The sequence below is a fragment of the Hemiscyllium ocellatum genome, chromosome 8 (genome assembly GCF_020745735.1).
Source record: "Hemiscyllium ocellatum isolate sHemOce1 chromosome 8, sHemOce1.pat.X.cur, whole genome shotgun sequence".
Taxonomy (NCBI): domain Eukaryota; kingdom Metazoa; phylum Chordata; class Chondrichthyes; order Orectolobiformes; family Hemiscylliidae; genus Hemiscyllium; species Hemiscyllium ocellatum.
The window spans coordinates 64,160,053-64,186,174 of record NC_083408.1 but is presented as its reverse complement, the minus strand read 5'-3'; the positions used below and the strand labels follow the sequence as shown (position 1 = coordinate 64,186,174).

The following is a 26,122-nucleotide window of genomic DNA, read 5'->3' as shown; positions in this document are numbered from 1 at the left end:
TGCTTCTGATTTGCTTACAAAATATTTTTTCACAAGCATTAGCAAATTATGAAGATAACATTTATCTTAAGCTTTAAAACACAACACAGGGAAATGTTTGCCTCCCTTTTACTATTGTCTTCAAAAGGAAATTGAGGAATGGAAATGTATCACAGTGTAAAGCATCAATACTGTATTTACAACTTAATACCAATAAGCATGAGGCCACCAGAACATTTTAGAATTTGAAAACAATACACTCTAAGATACTTGCTTCATAAATAAGCTTTTGTGTATTCACTTTTTAAAAAATTATTGTTCTAAAATGTAACACATTTACAATGATATCTCTGACATTACTCCTGGAGAATTTTTTGGTTAATTAAATAGGCACCAACTTTCCCAGTCGACTGCTAGTAAATAAGGCTCAAACAACATGATTTTGTTTTCAATTGATGTATGCCAAACAGACCCATTGATTTGTTTAAAACAAAATTTCAATCACTGTTTTGGCACTTTGGGCACTTATTTGGTTTTGACGCATAATTAGTAACTACAGAAGGTACACCTACTAACATTGTCAAAGTAATGGCAGAAATATTTGAGCCTTGCATCATATAGTGTTAACTGACTCTTGTGTGTTTTTAATCACTTGCTCGCTACTTCGACATTCTGACCAAATTTCTTCCCTCTTCTCCCAAGGAGTTGGTTTCATGGTTCCATTGTGATAATCATCCTCTGAAACCTAACCCAAGGGATCATTTGTGAATTTCAATAGTAAATGCTGGCGACAGTTGTGTGGGGATGAAGGGCTGAAGGTGGAGGTGTAAATCATCACAACTATGATTCTGTCTCCATCTAACCAACACAGTCATGACATTTAACAGCAAAATTTATATTTGATCACTTTCCTTCAAGTGTTGCTGAGGCCATTCATAGAAAACCCATTGTTTCAGAAAAGATCAAAACACATTCGGTAAACTTACACCATAGTGTTAAATGTAGTGCTGGACAGTCAACATTTTAGATCAGAATAAACTGAGGCCCTTCAGGTGAATATGAAAGATCCTTTTAGCACCATTTTGAAGGAGATTTTGTCAGATGTCCAGAACAACATATTAGCATATTAACAAGTTAACACTGTCAAAGTTATTTGTTCATGTATCACTCTACTGTTTGTCAGATCTTGTCTTGTAAAATTGGTTGTTGCTTTTCTCTACCATACAACAATGACTTTACGTCTAAATTATTTCATTGGGTTTGTAAATTGTTTTGGGGTGTCCTAAGGTATTATACAAATGCAAATTGTTTTTTAAAGATTGGGTACGAATTAAAAATCAAAGCTGGGATTTTGCAGGCTATATGCCTCAGATTCATGATACGACCGTGAAACAGGGACAATTCTGATTACCGTATGCTAAAGACTCAATCAAATGGTCTTTAAAATATTAAAAAGACACACATTATGTAACAACTGAAAATAATGTAGTTGCCTTCTGAACTGATTTGAAATTTTCAAGCATTAGTTATTTCATTATCATTTTGTCTAAGATGCAATCTCGTTGCACTCAACATTTCAGAACATCTGCTACATGTCTGAAATTACATCTCATTATTGTATTGTGTATGACAGATTTCCAAGAGTTCCTATTAGTGCTTCAAACTATTTTGTTCGGAATTGAATTTTTACTTCCTAATTGTTAATTTAGGATTATACCATCTCAAATCCAAATTAGACTTTATTTTAATATAACTACGTCATATACTAGTTTTCTTTCAGAAACTGCTACAAATTTCTGCACTTTCAAGAAAGACTTTGAATTTAAAGCCCCTCTGTTTATAAATATAACTCCATTGAATAATTTAAAAATTTGTCTAAAGGCTTGTATTTGCAGTCTCTGATTTGGGTACGGCAGGCTCAGACACAGTATCTGGTTGTCCATCTCTGCAGAAGAGCACAGCTGGGTTTCTACATGCCCACATTGCAACATCTCCATTTGCAGGGCTGGAGGAAGACATCCTGCTGCCAGACCCTTGTCGACTGACATACTGATCCCTAATTCTGTCCACCCTACTCCTGGCCTCATGGCTCTGACTGGACAGGTATGCAGCTATGTTTCTAGTCCTGTAGCCATCTTCTCTATTTCTGCCCAAGAGAATGGAGATATTGGGGTTCCTGGTAGCATAGATAAGTGGATTGAGAGCTCCATTGGCCCATGCTAGCAAAATTGCTACAGTATCCATGATGGGGGTGAAATGGAAGTTGCCCGTGGCAGTGATGATGCCCATGATACAATAGGGGCCCCAGCAACAGATGATGAAAACAATCATGATCAATACAGTTGTAGCTGTCCTCATCTCACTGTAGAAGCGCAGTAGGTGGGCGTAAGTGGTGACTGGGCGGACCCGGATCTCTGACAGCCTGACCGTTTTACAGATGTTGTAGTGGCAGAAACACATCAGAGAGAAGGGCAGAAGATAGCAGATGACAATGAGGGTGATGCTGTAACTGGTGCCCATCCGGGAGTTGCCTGAGTGGAAGATGTACATGCAGTGGTAGAACCCCTTCTTGTGGACAACCAGTGGACCATTGGCTTGTGTCATGAGATACCAGGGGAAAGAGAAAAGGACTGCAATCAACCAGACGGCAACTAGTAATTGGGTGGCCCTACGTCGCCCAATCTTCTCCTGGGGTTGCCTGACAATGGCATAGTAACGATCAAAGGAGATGAGCGTCATGGTGAGGGTGGAGATTATCCCAAAGCAGGAGTTGAAGAAGCCATTAGCAATGCAGAACCGGTCACCGAAGATCCAGACCCCTTCCTGGGTGAACAGCATGATGAAGGAGAAGGGCACACAGAGCAGGGCAGTGAGAAGGTCAGACAGGGATAGAGACATGATAAAGGCATTGGTCACTGTCCTGAGCTGCCGGTGTTTGACGATCATCACTATGACAGCTGAATTGCCCAGACAGGAGAGCAGGAAGATGAGTAGGAGGATGAGAGCTTTGCAAGCTAAGGCCATGCCATGGAGAAGGGAGTTGGTGTCAGGCTGGTCTCTGGCCCAATCTTGTGGAGTGACCCTGGTTTGGTTGGCGATGATGGTGGTCACAGTGTTGGAAGTGTCTGTGCTGTTGGTCTCTGTGAGATTGTTGAAGCGGGGAAGCTTGGTTGAAAGATCCATTGGGCAGAACGACACATCCGGGAAATGGACGCTTCATCACTGGCTCTGTCCTAACCGTGATACACAAAGGTCAATAGCAGAGCCAATGGCAGATGGATCAATTCGTACATCTGGTTCTAGCTCAGCTTGAAGAGACTCGAGCAGTGAAACCTTCTCGCCAATATCCATATCATGTGCAGAATTTCTGTGCATACCTTCCCACTAGTGTGTCAACACATCATTAAACAGTAGCTGTATACCTCTGGTATGAGAAAGAGTAATGCAATTTCTTAAGCACTATATGGTATTGGGAATAACACAAACAGCATTGGTTCAATTCCTGTTCTGACATGAGGTAGACTTGGGACCTATCTCCTCACCCAGCCCAAGTGGAAGGCAATGGAAAACCACCACTGACAGTAACAGCCAAGAAAACAGTTCAGGATGAAGCTTCAGCAGATCACGAGCCAAGGACCTGTCTTTGGGTAGAGCACACGTGAATGAATGAAGCATGATACAAAATAACAAAGCAACTTACATAAGTAGCTGGAGCTCCACGAACCTGCAATCTAATCCCCTGCCCAGAGACCAAAAACAGAGGAGTCACATGATGGAAGAATCACATGACCATGGCCATGACGCAGATAACACCCACCTACAATGAAACTGCAAACTGCACCAGGATGCATTTGATGATACTTTGCTTTTCCTTCCCCCTCTGTCATGGATTTTGTGGTAACTGGGGAGACCTCGCTGCCGCCGTTCAGGCACTGAAATGTTTGACCATTGCGCACTTTGTCCTGGGGAAAGAAGGCTGGTGTGAGTGTAGAGGTTTGATCCGTCTCCCCACGTACAGAGCAGGAGGGGGAGGGCTGCAGGCTGAACAATTGGAATCACAGAAACACAGCCTTTGTATCAAACATCAAACGTGGATCCACGTTTTCCAGCTATAGGCAAGGCTAACTAGTAAAGGCTCAGTAACAGTGTAAGCACCGAAACCCACGATTACATGGGTTGCTAACAATCTGCGATTCCTTCCCAGTGCTGTAAAGCTACTGATGTGACAGTTTCCAATGTACAATCAATAGCCCGACTCTCTACCGTCTGCTGTCGCTTGCGTGTGCTCAAAGCAAAAGATCTGGCCCCTTAGTTCACGAAGGTGATGAGCGTTATGGGAGAATTCAGTGACCTTCATGATGTAGAGTAACATTTGCTGATTCTCTGGTAAACTCTGAGGCAGTGTCTTAAAAGAAAACAATGGTCGAGTTTCCTGCAAGGTAAGGGCGGGTTTCGATTTTGCATATTAGTGGACAAATGAAGACCGGAAACGTTAATGATGTAAAGATGTGCCTCTTTGTTTAGTGAGACTGAGAGGAGCACGTAAATTCAATAGTAGACGCACTTCAGTAGTTTAAAATCTCGTCCAAATGACTACATACCTAAGTAACGGTTAGAGGAAATATGATAAACCTGTTCAATGTTGTGGATTCCAAAACGAGTTACAACCTTCGAATTCTTCAGTTATACATTTTTATGGATGAAATACTGTATATTGGCTTTGTTTGGAATTAACCATTTACATTGTCATGAGGGAGAAGGTGGAGTGTGATCACAGATGTAATTTAGTGCTTGTAATGACTACATACAGGTGTTGATTATACGAACGAGGAGCTGGTGTGGATCATAACAGGGGATCCTGCTCCGCCATTCAATAAAGTCATGTACTCTGCTCCACTTCACTGTCCCACCTCCTCCCATATTCCTTCATTAACTGAGAGGCTAAACATCTTTTTATTTTGGTCCTCAATATATTCAACTATGAAGCAATCACAACTTTCCAAACATTTGGTATGTGTGGGGAAATGTCTTCTTAGTCCTGTATTTAGCATTTCAAGCTTATAGAGTACAGATCCAGAACAGAGAAAAAAAACACAATCTTGGTATGAGAAATATAGGTATTTTCAGAAACAAATTCAAGAAGGCAGGAGAGTTGCAGTGATTGAGTTCAATAGCTGGCACAGGTATGACAAGCTGAGTGCCCTCTTCTATGTGATACTTGGGAAGGTGTGCTAATGCTTGAGTCCCATTACTCTTGGAATCATCAAAAATGTGAATGATTTTATTAAATTAGTCAAATCCTCCAATACCTCTGATTAACTCAAGTGAATCTCAAGTTTCTGTAAATAACAAGAAATGACTATTTATTGCAAAGAAATCAATACTAACCACAGGCAAACAAAAGTACAAATTGTCAGCATATAACTTTACCAACTGAAACTCTAAGCTCTTCACGTTTAATCCCTACACTAACAAATATGACATTCATAGTCAATGAAAATAATCGGGAAACACAATTCAGTAGCACCAGTCCATAGGATGCAATGAGAAGTCTGTTTTACTTCCCAAGTCCTTCTGATCTCCAAGTTTATTCTTCACATTCTTTCAGTTCATTACTGGAGACAAAGTGTAACGAACACGCTAATTTTCAGTCAATGATTAGAGGCAAGAACTCACAGTAGCTAGTGGGGAAAAACATAGGTAGCAATCTTCCAGGTTTTGGTTACTTCACTGTAGTGGGAGAGACAGAGACCTGTCTCAGATGCACCATGGAAGTTTCTCCACCAGTAACATTCTCTGATGACTCCTGGCCCCTACAACCAGTCCCATTTTGGACAATTAGCAATCTGTCTGTCTGAGTGAAGTTTATTCTGTATTCACCCACGAAAGCATCTTGGACATCTTCCACACTACTAGAACAAAGCAATAGTGGACCCACAATTCACTATGTCAGTTCTTCCAAATACAGCAACTGCTTCCACAGACCTTACAGCAAAATCCTTTTCCCAATTTATGCCACAATGCAAACTAAAGAAAATAAAAATGTGATATTTACAATGAAGGAAAAGTCTGTTCTGATCTTCATTTTTGACATCTTGCACAGTCTTAGTTAACATACTGTCCTGATTTTTTGGTATGCTTGACTTTTCAATGTTTATTTGTATATCGCCCTGCAATTATAAGAAGCAAATTAGTGAGTAACCTGTATAGGGATTTTTCAGGTTGTTGGGCAGCCCCAGAACTTAGAGGGTCCATTGACTCTATCCTGATTTTATATTACAATGTCATCTTCAATTTTGACTGAATATATATTAATTTAGATTTATGTATTTAATCTCAATGAAAAGTGAAATGTTTCACATACATTGAGTTGGGTGAGAAAGAAAAATTAAATACAATTGTTAATCACAGATTTGTTTTCAGCATGGATGTACGGTTCTTAGTACCTGAATTGGTTCTTTGAATGAGCAACTCACATAGTGACACTTGGCTGCCTTCACCCTGTAATCCTGCTCATTCTTCCTTCTCTGTTAACTGTTTAATTCACTTTTGAAGCCTCAATTTAAATTATATCCACCACACACTCTCTGTATTCCAGATCAGAACCACTTATTAGGTGAAAGATTTTCCTTGTATCACTTTTGCTTATTTTAATAATTACTTTAAGTCTTTATTTCTAATGGTGTTAGTCCTTTTTAATAAATTGTTCAATTAGGTTTTTAGTTTTGGAATAATGTAATAGTAATTACTGACAAGGTGTGGAAACCATAAATGTTCTATACTGTCCCAACAGAAGAAGGAAATCATAGTGTTCCCTCTTGGGTGATTGCAGTAATTTGCTTGCTAGATTTTAGGTAGGGCTTCTTAATTTCCTAAAATGGTGGCTATCACAGAGCAAACATTACAGGTGAATATTATCTTTGTTTTAATTTCAGTAGTAGTGTAATACTACTATTGTTGACAATATTCTGAACAGTGGGCAAGGTATGGATGGCAAGGTAGCAGAAGTAGATATTACTATTTTGAAAACAATCACAAATTCATGATATTAGGCACATGCTGATATTCTAAATAAGGATAGACGGAGAAACTCAGCAGGTCTATCAACATCTGTGTGAAGAGACAAACAGAACAGATGTTTTGAGTCCAATATGACCAACCTTCAGAACTGAGGTGCTAAAGTAATGGTCTGTCAGTCTGTGCTCTGAGACAGGGGCATTGCATCTCCTTTAAAGGAGCAAATAATTCCTGAAATCAATGAGAATTTCTGCTTTTTCCCTCCCATGTCACTGATAGAAACCCAGTAATAAGTTATGACCTATTCAATAGTTTGTGATAGGATGTGAAAAATAAAATTTGATAAACTACAGAATTTGTCTGATTTGTTTTGTAATGGTGGAGAATGTTAAGTGATGATTAGATTTTTAAAAATAAAGTTTAAGTTGAGAAAAAGAAGTCGAAGCATTTTAATGTCTACCTTATCTGATGTGTATGTTTGAAATTTTAGATTGTTTTCACTTTTTTCTTTTTAAATGAAACAATTTCATTTTGTTGCCAGGCTGAGTATTTCAGAAAATCCCTTTAATGTTATTTGCTGCTTGGACAGTCTCATGATATTGCTCCATTCTGGAAATGTCCCAGTGAAGGTCACTGATCTGCATGGTGATAAGGCTGAAATTCTCACCAAAGAAATTGTTTGATCTCTGTGACATTTTACTTCAAAGCCAAAAGTAAATGCTATTGCTTTGCTGATGACTACCGATTCCAGGCAATGTCTCTTAAGTTTTGTACGTCGAGCCGATGCTTCATTGAAAATATATTAGTTACTTCTGTAGGTGGCAGTGTAATGAGAATTTTCAATGCTGAACACATTTTTTGAAGTGACAAGAAAATGTTTGCAAATTCCGACTGTCATCACTTAATAATTGTTCAAGAAGCTTTTTACATCCATTTCTAAATTGCACGCAAAATATTTCTTAAACTAATTAAATCTAAAAAAAAACTAAATCTATCAACTGCATTAGCCTTTTAGTGTTTAAATCAAGATATGAGTTAATATTTTTGCCGAAAGCTGTGACTTTAGACTTTGGAAAATGAACATTAAAGTGGAATACAGTAGCGGAACAAAATTAAATCTATGGCACTGAATGACATAGTGTCAGATGATGTGGAGTTTGTGTGGGTGGAATTGAGAAACCAAAAAGTAAAAAATAAACATAATTGGAGTTGTGTATAGACCTCCTAACAGTGGTCAGGACCAGGGACGCAACATGTACCGGGAAATAGAGAAGGCATATCAGAAAGGCAAGGTCACAGTGATCATGGGAGACTTCAACATGCAGGTGGACTGGGTAAATAATGTTGCCGGTGGATCCAAAGAAAGGGAATTCATGGAATGCTTACAGGATGGCTTTTTGGAACAGCTTGTCATGGAGCACACAAGGGAGCAGGCTATTCTGGACCTAGTGCTTTGCAATGAACCAGACTTTATAAAAGATCTTAAACTAAGGGAAATCTTAGGAAGCAGCGATCATAATATGGTAGAGTTCAGTCTGGAGTTTGAAAGAGAGAAGGCAAAATCGGATGTAATGGTGTTACAGTTAAATAAAGATAATTATGAGGGCATGAGAGAAGAACTGACAAAAATAGACTGGAAGCAGACCTAGCGGGGAAGACAGTAGAGCAAAAATGGCAGAGTTTGTGGGTATAATTGAGGACACTGTACAGAGGTTCATCCCCAAGAAAAGAAAGATTATCCGGGGAGGGATTAGACAACCATGGCTGACAAAGGAAGTCAGGAAATGTATTAAAGAAAAAGAGAGATCCTATAAAATGGCCAAGAGCAGTGGGAAATCAGAAGATTGGGAAGGCTACAAAAACAAACAGAGGATAACAAAGAGAATAATAAGGAAGGAGAGGATCAAATATGAAGGTAGGCTAGCCAGTAATATTAGAAATGATAGTAAAAGTTTCTTTCAATACATAAGAAACAAACGACAGGCAAAAGTAGACATTGGGCCACTTCAAACTGATGCTGGAAGCCTAGTGATGGGAGATAAGGAAATAGCAGGAGAACTTAACAAATACTTTGCATCAGTTTTCACAGTGGAAGATATGAGTAACATCCCAACAATTAAAGGGAGTCAGGGGGCTGAGTTGAGTATGGTTGCCATTACAAAAGAGATAGTGCTAGAAAAGCTAAAAGGTCTTAAAATTGATAAATCTCCTGGCCCCAGTGGGATATATCCTAGAGTTCTGAGAGAGGTGGCTGAGGAAATAGTGGAGGCATTGGTTGAGATCTATCAAGAGTCACTGGAGTCAGGGAAAGTCCCGGATGATTGGAAGATCGCTGTTGTAACCCCCTTGTTCAAGAAAGGATCAAGACAAAAGATGGAAAATTATAGACCAATTAGCCTAACCTCGGTTGTTGGTAAAATTCTAGAATCCATCATTAAGGATGAGGTTTCTAAATTCTTAGAAGAGCAGAGTCTGATTAGAACAAGTCAACATGGATTTAGTAAGGGGAGGTCATGCCTGACAAACCTGTTGGAATTCTTTGAAGAGGTGACAAGTAGGCTAGACCAGGGAAACCCAGTGGATGTGGTCTATCTAGACTTCCAAAAGGTCTTTGATAAGGTGCCACACGGGAGGATGCTGAGCTAGATGAGGGCCCATGGTGTTCGAGGTGAGCTACTGGGATGGATTGAGGATTGGCTGTCTGACAGAAGGCAGAGAGTTGGGATAAAAGGTTCTTTTTCGGAATGGCAGACGGTGACAAGCGGTGTCCTGCAGTGTTCAGTGTTGGGGCCACAGCTGTTCGCATTATATATTAATGATATGGATGAAGGGACTGGGGGCATTCTAGCGAAGTTTGCAGATGATACGAAGTTAGGTGGACAGGCAGGTAGTACTGAGGAAGTGGGGAGGCTGCAGAAGGATCTAGACAGTTTGGGGGAGTGGTCCAGGAAATGGCTGATGGAATTCAACGTGAGCAAATGCGAGGTCTTGCACTTTGGCAAAAAGAATAAAAGCATAGACTACTTTCTAAACGGTGAGAAAATTAGTAAAGCCAAAGTACAAAGGGATCTGGGAGTGCTAGTTGAGGATTCTCTAAAGGTAAACATGCAGGTTGAGTCCATGATTAAGAAAGCGAATGCAATGTTGTCATTTATTTCAAGAGGGTTGGAATATAAAAGCACCGTTGTGCTACTGAGACTTTATAAAGCTCTGGTTAGGCCCCATTTGGATTACTGTGTCCGGTTTTGATCCCCACACCTCAGGAAGGATATACTGGCACTGGAATGTGCCCATCAGAGATTCACACGGATGATCCCTGGAATGGTTGGTCGAACATATGAGGAATGGCTGAGGATCTTCAAGTTAGAGATTGATAGATTCTTGATGTCTCAAGGAATTAAGGGCTATGGGGAGAATGTGGGTAAGTGGAGTTGAAATGCCCATCAGCCATGATTGAATGGCGGAGTGGACTCGATGGGCCGAATGGCCTTACTTCCACTCCTATGTCTTATGGTCTTTTGGAAGAATCAAGGGGGCAGAGGTAAACAAATCACAAAAAGTAGCAATGACAGTAATTAACAAGTATATCAAAAATTGGAGTTCAGTTCTACAGGATAGAATTGAGAAATAGAAGTTATGGTTAGACCACATTTGGTAACACAGCAAGCAGTCTTGGTCTCCGTATTGATACAAAAGGATTTAGAGATGCTGCAGAATGTGCAAATTATCTCTAATGACGCCAAAACTGAGAGGTTATAACTATCATAAAAAGCTGCTAATCATTTCTCTACAAAAGAGTAGGTTGAGGTTTTGCTGATAAGGAATATGGAAGGGTTTGGTGAAGAGAAAACATAGATAAAAAAATTCAATTTATGGGGTAGAGCAGATCTAGGAACTAGAAAAGTATACATAGTACACTAATGTACTAGTGAACCAGTAATGCTTTGTTGTTGTAGTAGTATACATCTAGCTACACTGAACAAATCCTTTCTTAAAGTTACTTTGAAAAGTAAAAGGATGTTTTATTGAATGTTTTGCTAAATGTTACAATACAGAGACAAACAGTGGAACCAAATTGGCTTTTCAACCTCTGTATTCACAACACAGTAAAATTAAAACCTTCAAAGACTCTTAAAATTGGTCCCAATGACTCCTAAACAGACGTTCTGAATAGCCAATCCTACACTCCATAAACAATCAATTAGAGACACCAGGTTTATAGCTTAAACAACAGATTTAGCAATTTATTAGCAATACAATTACTTTAGCAAAGCAAAATTAAACAAAAATGTAATTTAATTGACGTCTATGATTTAACCTTTGTTGTCAACCCACTCTCACAAATGACAGACAAACACAATGAAGGGATAAGTAAAACAAAATAACAAAACTGGCCAAATTATTTAAGCAGTTTTATTTGCATTATTCCATAGACATATTTGATTTTCTCAAGACATTGATTAATACTGCTTCTAGTTCATATGATGTAGTCAGTGATATTATAACTTATTTTTTATTCCCTGAACTATCAGTGGAAGGTTAGGTAGGGAGCTTTCAAATCATCATGCTGTAGTATCAAAACCCAAAAATCTCTTAGAAAGCCTAATCTAAATCTAAAAACCCAGATCAAAATTTCTGGCCTCTCCCTGTCAGACTAACTGTCTTACCATGAGTCCCAGTTACCATTCAATATCTGCCCTCTGCTTGACCCAGACTTGCTGGAACCAATTCCCAGGTGCTGGCTTCTTTTGTCTACACATACTGATCTGCACCAGTGACAGTCTGTAAAACCTTTTGATTGAGAACTAATCTGTAATTAACTTCCAGGTCTGGGCTCACAAACAATGTTTGTGCTTTCTCATTTTTTAAAATGCAATTTGCTTCCACAGCCGAAAGGTTATTTTCAGCTCACGGTTCTTAGTTCATAGTTCGAAACCAAAATTGATAAAAGAATAAAATAAAATAATGAGAAATCAGTGAGAGTGCTAATAAATGTGATGTGACTCTATGTGAAATGAAGAACAATACTCTTTATTTGAAATTTTGTAAAGAGTAACAGCTGACAAAACCAGCGTCAGCGTTAATAGAAGTTTGGCTGAAAAAAATGAATTTCAATGCTGAATAATTTTCTATACCATTAATTGCCTAATGAAAACATTTATTGTTCATTTTGTTTTATGTATTTAAGGGATGAAGATGTCACTGAGTAGACTAGCATTCATTGCTCACCCCTAACTTCCCAAAGGGCAATAAAGAATCCTGTGTTATTTTCCATTCTTGTTGCAAATGTGCAAAAGAAATGGAAATTGCAGTGACCAAAGCTAGGTAAATAATTGTTTTCTGTATAAGCACTACATGAGTAGTGTAAGACGTTTCAGGGGGAAGTTAATCAGGTTGAAGACACGTCTAATCATTGTACTTTGTATGTGAAATGCATGCGGTACCTTGTGTGGATACAAATCCTGACAACAAGTCATGTTGACCACGTCATTTGGTCATTTCAGATTGATTCTATTGATCTCTTTAAAATAGAATCATTCATAGGTGACCTTAAAAATCTTTCCTCTAAGAAACAATTCATATAGACAATCCTAGACTTCATTGACTGCACGTGGACATGGAACTGATTTCCTCTCTCCTTGAACTGTGTGTATTTTCCATGTGCTTTTATGTGCTATACCTCTTCACTTAGGTGATGTTGGGTGTGGGGACAAGTTTTCAGTAATTCTGCTGTGTTTACAATCTCCCACTATATGTATGTGGCATAATTTGTGTTGCAAATATTGTAATGAGGCCCCTGTGTCAAAAGTTCATGGACAAGCAATTCATGGCCTTTATTGTCAGAGTCCTCCATGTATCCGTTTATTGAGAACTTTTCTAAACCATTATCAACTTGAGATGAGAATGCCGATTGCTCACATTACTAAGAATCTGATCCCCAACAGGTTCATTGGAACTGTGGTCAATTGATCCAGCTATGGTCACTGTGGCCATGGTGCTATGAAGGTGCATAGAAATGGAGGAAAATCAAGTGTGCCAGCAAACTCAGGGTGAGCAGCAATCTGGCTGCTCGGGGTGGCTCTGGTTAGCGCTACTGTCTCACAGCCCCAGGGACCTGGGTTTGATTCCAGCCTTGGGCGACTGTGTGGAGTTTGCACCTTCTGCTTATGTCTGCGTGGGCTTCCTCCGAGTGCACTGGTTTCCACCCACAGTCCAAATATGTGCAGGTAAGGTGAACTGGCCATAGCATTCACGGATGTGTCGGTTTAGTGCATTAATCAGGGGAAATGTAGAGTATAGGATAGGGGAATGGATCTGGGTGGGTTACTCTGGAGGGTCAGTGTAGACTTGTTGGGCCAAATGGCCTGTTTCCATATTGTCAGGATTCTATGACTATGACAATCACTGGTGGCTATGAACAGACTCCATTTGAAGAGGTTTCAGCTGAAGGTCCCTTGGGGTGTGGAAGAGGGTGCAGGAGACCCAGAGTCTTTTATCCTCTATGCCATTTCTTCATGCGTGAGCATGTCCCAGGACACTATCACCTAACTGTGTCATCTGCTGGAGTGATCTGAAGGAGTGGTTGTCATCCTATTCTTAACATCATCAAGCTGACAGCTACATTAAGTTTTTCATCAAAGGGTTTTCCAACAAAGTCGACTTCTCCCATGTACTGAGGGCACAAGACTACATTGAGAGTACCATATCACAAGGTAGACTTCATGAAAGGGGTTGCATCCCATAATATACAAGTCGTTTGTGGAAGCCTCCATGATGCCTATATCCTTCAGAACTCATTCCTGCTTTGTTTCCAGGGTTGTATATTTTATAAGTATGGTTATTAGGAGATGAGGACTATCCTCTGCAAATGTGGCTGATGACTCCATTACATAACCTCTGCCTGATGCTGAATGGAGGTACAATTCAATCCATTCTTTCAATAGGACCCTTGTAGAACATACAATAGGATTCCCAAAGATCAGGTTCCGATGCTTGGATCAGTCAAGGGGGGAGGGCCTTGTAGTACATCCTCGACAGAGAGTGCTGCAATAATCTCAGCCTGTGAGATAGAAAAGGGAGAAGGACAACCAAATATTGAATCACAAAATGGTTTGGATCTAATAGGTGTATGTCTATGGTCCCCTGAAACCATGTGCCAAAGGAGCAGGCAAAGAGGGAATTTCATGGATGCTGAACAGCTGGGAGAATAGCATCTATCTTCCGAAATGAAGACATTGTGCAGGAGGAACATTACCTTCAGTGAGATATAGCGCTACAGCACTAGGCACAAGAAGCCAGACAGGACTTAATTGATATTTTGCTCTAATAGATATGAGCTCAGTGCAGTGGTCACTCACTGACAGTAAATTTGATGTTGCTGAAAAGGCAATCCATCCTTGTTGGTTCTCGGAAGTAGATGCAACTTTGTTTTCTCTTTGATTCTTCTGTTCAAGAAAAGTCAGGAGTTTAAACTGTTTTAAGTCTTTCCAGCATGTAATGCTCCTGTGTTGAACAATGATAAGATATGACATTCCACTGGGTAACACTCCTTTCAACAGGGTTCTAAATTGGTATAGAAGTATGAGTGTAATCTGTGGAGAGTGATTCTTGTGGCTGCAGTCACTATGATTGTCACTTAGACAGGTGATGATGTAAAAGAGCAATACATTTACGAATGTGTATTTGTGAAATTCATGCCTCCATCTAAATGCTGTTAAAAGCTCCTTTTAAAAATTATTTTCCTTGCATTGTGTACTGTGAAGGGAAGTTCCTAGGTGGGAGCATTTGACCTGGTGCACAACTGGGCTTTAAGTATAGAATTGATAGGTCCTAGCAATGATGAGTACTTTCACTGCAGAGCTGTGGTGCACACATTAATAAGGTGAGCAGTGTAAAATTGCATGAGAAAATACGGGAGTTCATCTTCCGTTAAACTCGCCAAACGTGATGCTTAGCCAATTTGTAGTATCATTAATGAGCTCAATGTGTAGCAGTTATATTTACTATATCCTTTGCCTCACAAACAATAGCACTCAATGTAGTGACCTCATATTCAGAGTTTGTGCATCTAACTGCACATGAGAAAGAATTACATGGAGGCTAGCTTCCTTCAGCAGACAGGGCTGCAGACCTACTCCTATTAGACTCCAAACACTTGAGTGATTTGATTTTTGGTTGCCCTTCCCTCCAAAGGTAGTCACATTTTGCTACGTCATCAAGTAGCCATATTTTCTTGTGAACTAGTAAACTACCAAGCTGCAGTGGCCATTAGAGCTGAAACTAAACTCATCTTCACTCTGTTTAATATATAGGTACACTCCTGTATGAACTGGTGTGTAGTTATTAGCAACTATAGCTTGCACTTAGATAGCAGTTTTAACATTGATAATGTCTTGGATATGTTGCAGAAAAAAAATCTGACATCTTGCCACATAAGGAGATATTTAGGAAAGGTAATGAAAAGCACATTTAAACAAGGAGGTTTTCTTTTATGATGGAAGGTAGAAAGGGTTGAAAGAAATTCCACAGCTTAGAGCCCAGGCTGCTCAAAACATGACTAATAATATTCTCACGATCAAAAGGAGGGTTGTGAAAAAGCCCAGTATGCTTTCACTTTATTTAACAAGGACACTATAAAGAACAGACTAATCTGGTATGAAACCTGTAATCTTACTGGTCTATGCAGCACCGAGTTGACAATTTTACCTGTAAATCACTTGATATTTGTACATTTAAGTATCAGAAGATTTAACCCATGGGAAATTCTGTGTTCAATTTGCATTGTTGTACCTTTAAATTCTAATGTTAATTGTTTTCTTGTTTATAGATATACTGATAGCCCCCAATGGGACGTTAATAAAGCTACTCAATGTCCAACAAGGTTTCTATTGAGCAACTTTATGACTGAGCTTTTGATTTATTAAAAGCCTTTGAATAACATTACAACCGCTTTGACCATTTACTCCATTGAAATAATTTTTCTACTTGTCACAGCATCTCAAAATGAAGCTGAAGCTCAATACCCTGGACAATACAGGACAAGTTATATGGTTAATTAAATCTGGCTTTGTATTGTCCAGGCAGTTTCTGGGTTATGAATGGTTCTGTTCTTGAGTCCATTCACAAATTGATTTGTATTCAAGTCTGAATACAATGTAGGACAATATAAAGTTGCTGCTCGTAAGTACAGGAAATGTTTATATGGTGGACGTTTATAAATTTGGGACCCTTATACAGTCAAATATTATAGTAACTTGTGGGCGGCACGGTGGCTAGCACTACTGCCTCACAGCGCCAGAGACCCGGGTTCAATTCCCGCATCAGGTGACTGTGTGTGGAGTTTGCACATTCTCCGTGTCTGCGTGGGTTTCCTCCGGGTGCTCCGGTTTCCTCCCACGATCCAAAAGTGTGTAGCTTAGGTGAATTAGCCATGCTAAATTGTCCGTAGTGTTAGGTGAAGGGGTAAATGTAGGGGAATGGGTCTGGGTGGGTTGCGCTTCGGCGGGTCGGTGTGGACTTGTTGGGCCAAAGGGCCTGTTTCCACACTAAGTAGTCTAATCTAATCTGACCTTATTGCAAAGCAAAACCAAATGCATTACAGTTGGACAATGTACTTTATTGTTCTCCAACACTTCTTAATTAAATAAAACTAAATTAAACATTATAACTAATTTTGGCAGATTTGTCAGTCTTAGACTTATCAAATTAAAATCATACAAAACAGAAATCTAATTTATCTAGTAGTAAAATATAATTATGCATACTGGGTTAACAATTATTAAATGTTAGTGATTTAATTGAAATGTCAGGTTATAGCAGTTAAATGTTTGTGGCAATACTAGAAGGCAGGTGATTTACAGGTCTATGTTTTCAATACATATTCTGAGGTTCAGATTAATAATTTCAATAGCAGCATGAGTATATTGTGATTTAAAGCCATTAGAGATATTTTGCAGACCAGCATGCTTGTCTGCTTACACTGTACAGTCTCAATTAACATTGCATAGAGTTTCATTGCATGATGCACTTAAATACAATTAATAGAATAAGCACCTTGTTCAGACTGAAATATCACTTTAGATTTACTTAGCATGAAACATTTCTAGTGTGAAATACATAACTGGTTCTAAACTCATTGTACATTTAACTCATGATTAACCAGTTACTAAACACATGACAAACTTAATTATACCAAAATAATTCAATGCCCTTGAGATATTGAGATTCAGATTAAGAATGCTGAATTGCGTTTGGGAAGAACGGAGAGGTAAGAATTAACATTTGTTTTTCTTAGCGGAGCAGAAACCCATCTTTCAGATCGTCATCATCTTCCACGTAAAAATTTGCTGTTCCTGCATAATATGCTTGTCCTGCTACTTCCACTATAACAGCTCTGAAATCACCACATTTAGTTTCCTGTAGAGGGAAAAAAGACTATTTTTATCAGTCTTTTTTATGATATTGCACACGGTTGGCACATAATATACAGAAGCTACCAAATAAATATAACTGGACAAATGTTGCTTAAGTCTGTGCTATATACAAAGCTTTTAATATCATGCAGAAACTATGAAAAAATCTTTGGTTTTGACCAGTTTTTAAATATTTCTTAATAGTTACTTGTCCATATTTATTCAAAATTTTTAAAAAAGAAATAGTGGTAGCTTTCTGTTTCTGATCTGAATATGCTGGTTATAAATCTTTAGATTTTGAAAATATATTCACGGGAGGTGGACTAAGAGAGAAAACAACCCCTGACCCATTGTTCTACCATCCATCTCCAAACCCCTTTCCTCAGGACTTCTATTTTTATTCAGAAATGCTTTCTCTCAATACTTTTTTTTATTTCCCCCATCACCTGTGTTACTTTTCACCTTTATTCACCACTACTAAATATCTGTATTTTCCAGTTAAATTACCATGTTAATGTGGAAAGTCCATCAAGGTCTGTGCAATAAACTAAAAGTGAGGGAAGGGAGAGAGGGGCAAAATCAAAAAGGAGTGTAGATACATTAAACCAATTTCAATGAAAGGGGATATGGAAACAGTCAAATTCTGCTGCACCCCCAATTCAGTTCCCTGATCAATAAGAATCCATCTGCGAGTCTGAGAATTAAGATTGACAGTTAAACTGGTTTCTGCATCTCCATGTCAATTATGGCACAATCTCCAGCCTCTCTCGTGCCATATAAAACGTGTCTCTTAATTCCAATCTGTTTATTGTAACCTAGTTCTGGTAAGTGTAAGACAAAAAGCTTCAGGAAATGAACTTTCTAACTTGTTCTAAGTCTTTTCTCTGTTATTTTAATGATGCAGATAGAACATTAGTGAAGCACACCATCCACAACAAATTGATACGGAAAGATAATTTTGTTTTTTTTAATCCAGATGCATTTCTGGGCTATATAGTAGTTATTAACTTAGACAGATACTCATCTTTAAGTGGAGGAGTAGACAGACCCATGTTTTAAAGTGGAGCTAAGTATAATGGTGACTGAATGCTGATTAAATTTGTAAGTTAATTTAAAAAAAAACAGACGGTTGAATTCTCTCTAGACTAATATTACATAACTTAATACTGATAACAATTCTTGGTCATGAAATGGAAAGCTTTTAACCTGTTTGCACACTGTACAGTGGAAATGGAACAATACTATCTTTGGGTGCCACATTGATGGAAACTGCATTCTGTTTGCTACTTAAGCTGGATCATTCTGTAATATTTGTATACTTACTTTACTGTTGATATTTGGTACTATAAACTTTAAGGAATATTTAAAATAACTTCAAAAATCAGAAGGATTAATTGCAAGAAAAACTCGAGCAATTAAAAATGGAATTTCCAATAAACATTAATTTCTGAAGCCGAAGTTAATTTCTACAACTTGTGGTGAATACCATATTTCTGTAATTTCCATACATAGTAGGTATAGATTATTGGCTCTTGATATTGACAGAAAAGATAAATGCAGCTAAGCATTATGGCTTGGGCCAAAATAACTAATTGGGTTTCAAAAAGTAACAATATTGATAATATGTCAATTACCTCTACAGCTTTTGCTGTGAACAGTGAACTCGTTGGACCACTCTGAAATGTCCTCATTTGATTCAGGGGAATCAATCCTTTGTGGTACTGCAGTGCAATACGAGCAGTCACACCTGAGCCACAAGGACTTCTGTCAACCTATAAGTTACACAAAAAATGTTTGAACTGTTCTTTATGCATGAATTGTATTTGAATGGGAATTGGTTAGCTCAGCTGATTGGACAGCTGGTTTAAAACAGTGATGCCAACAGCATGTGTTCAATTCCTGTACTGGCTGAGGTGACCATGAAGAATTCTTCTTCTCAATCTCTCCCCTTACCTGAGGTTTGGTGACCCTTGGGTTAAACCATCATTCTAATGAGAGTGCAGCCAGAGTCCAGTAGAACTACGCAACTTTTTATTTGATTTCAGCCATTAAACCGGTTGATATTTCTCAGCTGAAACGATGAACAGGTTATTTCGAGTTTGTAAATCTAAAAAGTATTCAATGTTGATAGAAAACATTGCAAAGATGGAGGTGGAAGTTCCAATTATTGTCTAATTAGTAGGCAGCTCTATTTTATTCATAGCTCTTTGTGTTTTCAAGAGTTGCTCCAGTGCACGTGAAAATGTTCCCTATAATGGATTCTCTTGGAGCTGTTCTTAATGTGGTAAAATCTGACATTTTCAAAATTATCAAATTTCAACTGAGCTTATCAATTCCATTTATACATAAAAATGAAAATATTTTGAAGAAGTTTGGACAGATACTTTCTTTTCCCTTTATTGCACGAAGAATGTCATGTTCAATTTGATTAATGAACTTGAATTGTAAATTGATATTCCTAAAAAGAAACAAGTTTGAGAATTTCAAAACTGAAATTCAAAGATTTTATTCCACTTCAAATTTTGCAATTGGGTTAAATGAAATGACTAGAGATCATAATGTTTATTTTAATAAGTTTTACTCAGTTATTTTACCTACCTGAGCATCTGCAAAAACACAGATATTTGCTGTTGGCTCTTCAGAAAATGCATCTTTTCCATCAGTTAATATAGTCCCATAGAGAAAAGCAAGGTCTTCACTGTCAGGGTGATGGAACTTAACCTGTTACAAAAATAAAGCAAGATTTGATATTAACCCTTTGGCTCAATTGTAATACTTGTTTTTTTGGTAGATACCAGCTGAAAGTCTATTTTAATAGTTAAGCATTTTCAAACATAATTACTTCTCAGAATCTCAATTTGAACAGACAACCGTTAATCAAACTACTATTTGGTATGAGAATAGTTAAACACTCAATGTGACAGTAGAAAATTGGATATTCTTCACAGAGGACAAGAGTAAATTCTGACCAAACCATTTGGTGGGTAATGCCCACAGTATAAAACTCTTTTACACATGTTAGCTTACTAGATCAGAAGTAATCAAATTCAAATACATGCCCTCTGTAATATTTTAAATAATAAAGAAAATCATATGCTAGGTAACTTATTTCCTAATTTTGAATTCTCCTCCACACACCCTGGAGACTGAGTAAGAATACAGCTCTCGAAAGGTGGAGAGATTTTTCCCTCCAGACCTGACCTGCCAAAGATATAATCTGTTAATAGTATTGCTTAGTGTATAAGGAGTGTTTCATTTGGTGGACTACTACATGCTATTGACGGACATGTGTTCCAGTCAGTTGTGAAATGGAATGAACTTGTATAAAACTGCTGAATTTTGAAATTAGTACATATCAGCAATAGACTCCATCTTCAGTTTATAGGGTTTTGTTTGGAATTTTGTTTTGTTTGAATCTCAAAACCACCAAGTATGTTCTAACTTGTGATTTAATACAGCACTTCCAGAGTTCTAGAGATGCTCACAGCAACATTCTAAACCTAACTGGAAATTAATCTATTTTTGGTAGGAAACAGAAGTAATGTTTGAACAACAGCTTGTAATGGCAACCAGTACTAGTTCACACTTATTAGCCACAAAATGTATGTGATTATAAATGAAAGAGTACATTGGTCATAGAGTTAACTTGGACGCCAAATTGGAAGAGTGAAGGCTTGTCATAATTAACTTCCAGATGGTTTCCTTCATTAACATGAAAGACATCAATACTGATGCAGGGGCATCATAGAGAACTATACCTTTAGAGATAGCACAGGTTTGTCAGATAATAGCAAATTAATTTGCATGCAAACTCCTGACCAATAATGCAATGGAACACAGAATAGTCAACTGACTAGGCTGAAATGGAGATCAGTGCAGAGAAGCATAGTTTGGGAAAAACTATTCTGAACTGATACTGACCTTGAGTTAATAATATCAACTTTATTTTTATATCTATTATAGCTTCAACTTTTAGTAATTAGGAGACTAAAAAAATTAATCCTGATGCAAATAGCGTAACTCACTTCAAAATACGTAAATACTGTCTTTAAGGCTTTAAGGGATATTCAGGAAACATTTTAACAAATCCTAGATTCAAAATCTGAGGTTATTATCCCAGGTTTGCAAGGTTGCCAGATTGGGAAGTTATGCCAATTCCAAACCACGTGATGGATCTGCAACTGTCAGATCTTCTTGTTGAGCTTCCATCAACTTTCTGATCTGGGAAGGCTGAATATAAACAGCAGGTTTCAAACAAGGTTAGATCACATGGATAACAGGGAGAACTAGCCATATGGATACACAACTGGCTTGAAGGAAAAGACAGGGTTGTGGTGGAGGGTTGCTTTTCAGACTGGAGGCCTGTCTGGTGTGGTGTGCCACAAGGATCGGTGCTGGATCCACTGCTTTTCATCATTATATAAAATGATTTGGATGTGAACATAAGAGGTATAGTTAGTAAGTTTGCAGATGACACTAAAATTGGAGGTGTAGTTCTCAGCAAAGTTCTCAATTCTCTGTTGTATCAGAATACAATAGGATTTTAATCAAATGGGCCAATGTCCCAAGATGTGGCAGACAGAGTTTAATTTAAATAAATGTGAGGTGGTGTTTTGGAAAAGCAAATCAGAGCAGAGCCTATACATTAAATGGTAAGGTCCTGGGGAGTGTTGCTAAACAGAGAGCGCATGGAGTGCAGGTTCACAGTCCCTTGAAAGTGGAGTCTCGGGTAGATAGGACAGTGAAGAAGGTATTTGGCCTGGCTTTCCTTTATTGGTCAGAGCATCGAGTATAGGAGTTGGGAGGTCATGTACAGGGCATTAGGCCATTTTTGAAAAATTGTGTGCAATTCTGGTCTCTCTTCTATCAAAAGGATGTTGTGAAACTTGGAAGGGTTCAGAAAAGATTTACCAAGAGGTCATCATTGTTGAAAGATTTGAGCTATAGGGAGAGGCTGAATAGGTTGGGGTTGTTTTCCCTGGAGCGTCAGAGGCTGAGGGGTGACCTTATAGAAATTTAGAAAATCATGAGAGGCATGGATAGGGTAAATAGACAAGGTCATTTCCCTGGGGTAGGGGAGTCCAGAACTAGAGGGCATAAGTTTAGGCTGACAGTGTAAAGATTTTAAAGGGACCTAGCGGCAACTTTTTCATGCAAAGGGTGTTGAGTGTATGGATTGAGCTACTGGAGGAAGTGGTGGAGCTGATACCTTTTAAATGTTGTAATTGTACCTGGATGAGTACATGAATAGGAAGGGATATGAGCCAAGTGCTGGAAAATGGGACTGGATTAATTTTGTATATCTGGTTGGCAAGGACAGGTTGGACTGAAGGGTCTGTTTCTGTGCTGTACATCTTTATGACTATGTTCATTAATATCAAAAGTTTTGGCGCTCAGTTAGGTTTGTAAGGTCTAATTTCAGTACAGTTATTGTCAGGAGTGCAGAATGTTATGGTTTAATTTGTTCCACACAACTAGTTGACATAGCAGGGATCTGCACTTCCATTTGGGGCGTTTACAACTTAAATTTGCAGAGTTTCTTAGCCACTGCAGAAAACAAGGGCACAGAAAGCATTTACAGTCAGAGTACAAAAAGGTGCAATACTGATTAGTCAAAACAATATTTGGCTCCTTTACATACATGTGTTTTCACAGTATTAGTGACAGATACTGCTGCATTTACAAGATCCTGGGTCTTGGAGGAACAAACATCTAAACCAAAACGATCTGCGCTCACAAATGCATAAAAAGCACCTCCATATGCAATATCCACTGCAATCTTCCCAAATCCTTGTACATCAACAGTAACATCTGAAAGAGAGGAGAGTAAACTAGTACTGTATGTTGTTTGTATGTGTAGGTACAATAGCTCTGAATTGTGCCATCCGTAAATGCAAGAAGTATGGCTAATGGCTTAGAGATCTCTTGTGTTGGTCAAAACACAGCACCAAACTATTCTAATCCCCTTTTTCTTCGCTCGTGGCAATGTCTAATGGCAAGTGCTCATCTAAACACTTAATGTTACGATGTGTTGAATATATTTCCAGGCACCTGCAGCTAAAAGCGCCAACTGGGATGAACTTGTCAAAATGTTGAAAGATAGTACTTTGCACCTGTGGAGGGAGTGACCGTGTCTAAGGTGTTCTGTTCTGACGGTCATTGACCTGAAAGATTAAAACCTGTCCTTTCTCCAGCAGTTACTGCCGGATCAGCCCAGTGTGTGGTCTTTTTATTGCCAGTTCACTGGTGCGTTTTGTCTAAAAGGTGAATCAATTCACTTTAATGTCGGACAATGCAAACCCTGCTGCCTGTGTAGTCACAGGCGGTGGTGCTGAACCTCCAGCCCCGGCTCCTGAGCCCCTCTCTCTCTTACCTGTAGCGAATACGAATGCGGGGACGCTGTGGAAGCGGACCCTCCCGCTCTTGCCCTTGTCGTATCGCACGAAAGCCCGGACCAGGCCGCAAGGGCAGTCGATGTTGACCTGGGTTTCGGGGGAGCTGGGCTCTTTGATCAGGCCGTAGTCCAGGGCGAAGCGGCCGAGGGCCAGCACGGCGTGCCCGCACATGGTGCTGTAGCCCTGGTTGTGCATGAAGAGGACGCCGAGGTGAGCGTCCGGCCGCTCGGAGCCCACCAGCAGCGCGCCGTACATGTCCCTGTGGCCGCGGGGCTCGAACATCAGCCTCCGCCGCAGGCCGTCCAGCCGCTCCCGCACATAGCGCCGCTTGCTGAGGATGTCGCCCGCCGGCAGCGGGGGGAAGCCGCCGGTGATGATCCGGAGCGGCTCACCGCCCGTGTGCATATCCAGCACCGAGAGCACGGAGCCCGGCCCCAGCCGCTGTCCCACTGCATCCATCCCAACCTGGGGAGGACAGGGGGCGGGTCCACAGTTAGACCCACCCCAACCGGAAGTGTACGGGACACGGAGGCGGAAGTGTCGTCACATTGGGATGGAAGTGGCTGCTGCTGGAAATAAACATGGGTAAGGGATCTCGTCCTCCTCAATATTGTGTGTGAGTGTGTTGGGGGGTGGGGTAAGGGACCTAGTCGTCCTCACTATTGTGTTTCTATCTGTGTGTGTGTGTGTGTGTGTGTGTTGGGTGGGTGGTGGTAAGGCGTTTAAGTCATCCACAATATTGCTCTTGCACCTTTTCAGCAATGTATCAGAAAATACTAGGCTGTCTCTATTGCCCAATGTAAACCAAACTATCCCCCCACCCTCAACACATTTTCTTTTACTCAAGGGTGTGACTAACAACTGCCTAATCATTCAGAGCTTATAAAAATATTAATGTTACCCACTGGCTACTGGTCATACAAGGCCTTTAATGCATCTTTACCATGTATTTAGATAAAGATACATCAATAAGTTGCTTTCTTTAAATCTTTAAACACGCCAAAGTAATTCTGTACCGTGTTGGTCTTAAAATTGAACTATTTCTGAGCCATTGGGAGCCACAAAAAGTCACTGCATATCTCCTCATGACTCAGTTTTCAAAACTCTGTTGGAACCTGGTCATAACTTTTGCTTGTATGATTGCATGCAACTTTCTGTTAGCCTTGTTGAAAAGCCCTTAGTGGAATAATGAATTTAAAAAAAATACACATTCTATTTTCCTGTTATTTTTGCTTTTATTTAGATACTAGTGATTTTATGATAGTTGTGAACTGAAGATAATTGCATTTATATGAATTTCTCCCAAACATTGCTTACAAATAATTAGATTAGATTACTTAGTGTGGAAACAGGCCCTTCGGCCCGCCAAAGTGCAACCCATCCAGATCCATTCCCCTACATTTACCTGACACTACGGGCAATCTAACATAGCCAATTCACCTGACCTGCACATTTTTGGAGTGTGGGAGGAAACCCACGCAAACATTGGGGAGAACATGCAAACTCCACACAGTCAGTCACCTGAGGCGGGAATAGAACTTTGTGAATGTTCTGATTGGAAGCAAAGTGATTTAATTTATTAAGGCTGTTATATGAATTCAAATTGTTGTAAAACATATTAACTGATTCAGGAAATAAATGATCAGTTAATACGTGAGTAAATAAGACCATAAGACAAAGGAGTGGAAGTAAGGCCATTAGGTCCATCGAGTCTACGAAATGATTTATGATGCCTTCTATTGTAATATTGGCAGTAAGAACTGGCAGTATTTCGGTGATTACTCAAAAGTCGTCAACATTAAATGTAGCTCATTGAAAAAGGCTTTAGACTTGAAATAGAACTGCAATAGCAGTCACATTAAATCTAATTAACCTATATTGATAATGGTTATTGAATAATTCTCCTTTGTAAAGACAACGTAACAGAACATTACTATTTTGTAATACCCATCAATACATCACTGTCTGCTATTCTCACGTATGCATTTATTTAAATTGTTTTAGTTAATAAAGTTTGTGTTTCACTTTTACCACCTCTATCAATCTGGCTTGGTATATTTGAACAATGACTCTTGTCCTCCTGAAACAGAGTTTGCAAAGTGGGAAGTTTCACAGTGAGTTTGGGTGGATGCATTGAGTTATGTACATTTTAGGCATACACGCAATAGTTGGTGATGAAAGGGATTATATTAGGCCAAGTATCAGAAATGTTAATCAGTCTAATTACTTTATCCTAGGATGATCTTGAAGCTTTCACAAATTGATCTTAACCTCTCTATGATTGGTAATACTTACGTGATATTCAGAATTGAATAGGCA

At 39.1% G+C, this 26,122-nt stretch overlaps 3 protein-coding genes across 4 annotated transcripts in view; 1 reads left to right on the top strand and 2 right to left on the bottom strand.

Annotated features, from left to right (window-relative positions):
- Positions 1–1,741: 1,741 nt before the first annotated feature.
- On the bottom strand, positions 1,742–3,724 carry LOC132817887 (G-protein coupled receptor 135). Its single transcript, XM_060828409.1, has 2 exons — positions 3,680–3,724; positions 1,742–3,212 (listed from the first exon to the last, which is right to left on the bottom strand). Exon 2 carries the CDS (start codon positions 3,160–3,162, stop codon positions 1,855–1,857), a length of 1,308 nt encoding a protein of 435 aa, XP_060684392.1. The 5' UTR covers positions 3,163–3,212; positions 3,680–3,724; the 3' UTR covers positions 1,742–1,854.
- Positions 3,725–4,374: 650 nt separating this feature from the next.
- Positions 4,375–26,122, top strand: part of jkamp (jnk1/mapk8 associated membrane protein) — a 43,085-nt gene continuing 21,337 nt past the window's right edge. The window contains exon 1 of one of the 2 annotated variants that reach the window (XM_060828407.1): positions 4,375–4,418. Coding sequence is in view for 1 of the 2 variants with exons in the window: in XM_060828406.1 (XP_060684389.1) it covers positions 24,385–24,388 (4 nt within the window). In the remaining variant the exon portion in view is untranslated. Of the gene's footprint in view, positions 4,419–24,341; positions 24,389–26,122 lie in introns of those variants that run through there. The other variant, XM_060828406.1, reaches the window with a different exon arrangement.
- Positions 16,660–24,300, bottom strand: LOC132817885 (trans-L-3-hydroxyproline dehydratase). Its single transcript, XM_060828405.1, has 5 exons — positions 23,782–24,300; positions 23,050–23,219; positions 20,007–20,129; positions 19,043–19,180; positions 16,660–17,412 (listed from the first exon to the last, which is right to left on the bottom strand). Exons 1-5 carry the CDS (start codon positions 24,260–24,262, stop codon positions 17,287–17,289), a joined length of 1,038 nt encoding a protein of 345 aa, XP_060684388.1. The 5' UTR covers positions 24,263–24,300; the 3' UTR covers positions 16,660–17,286.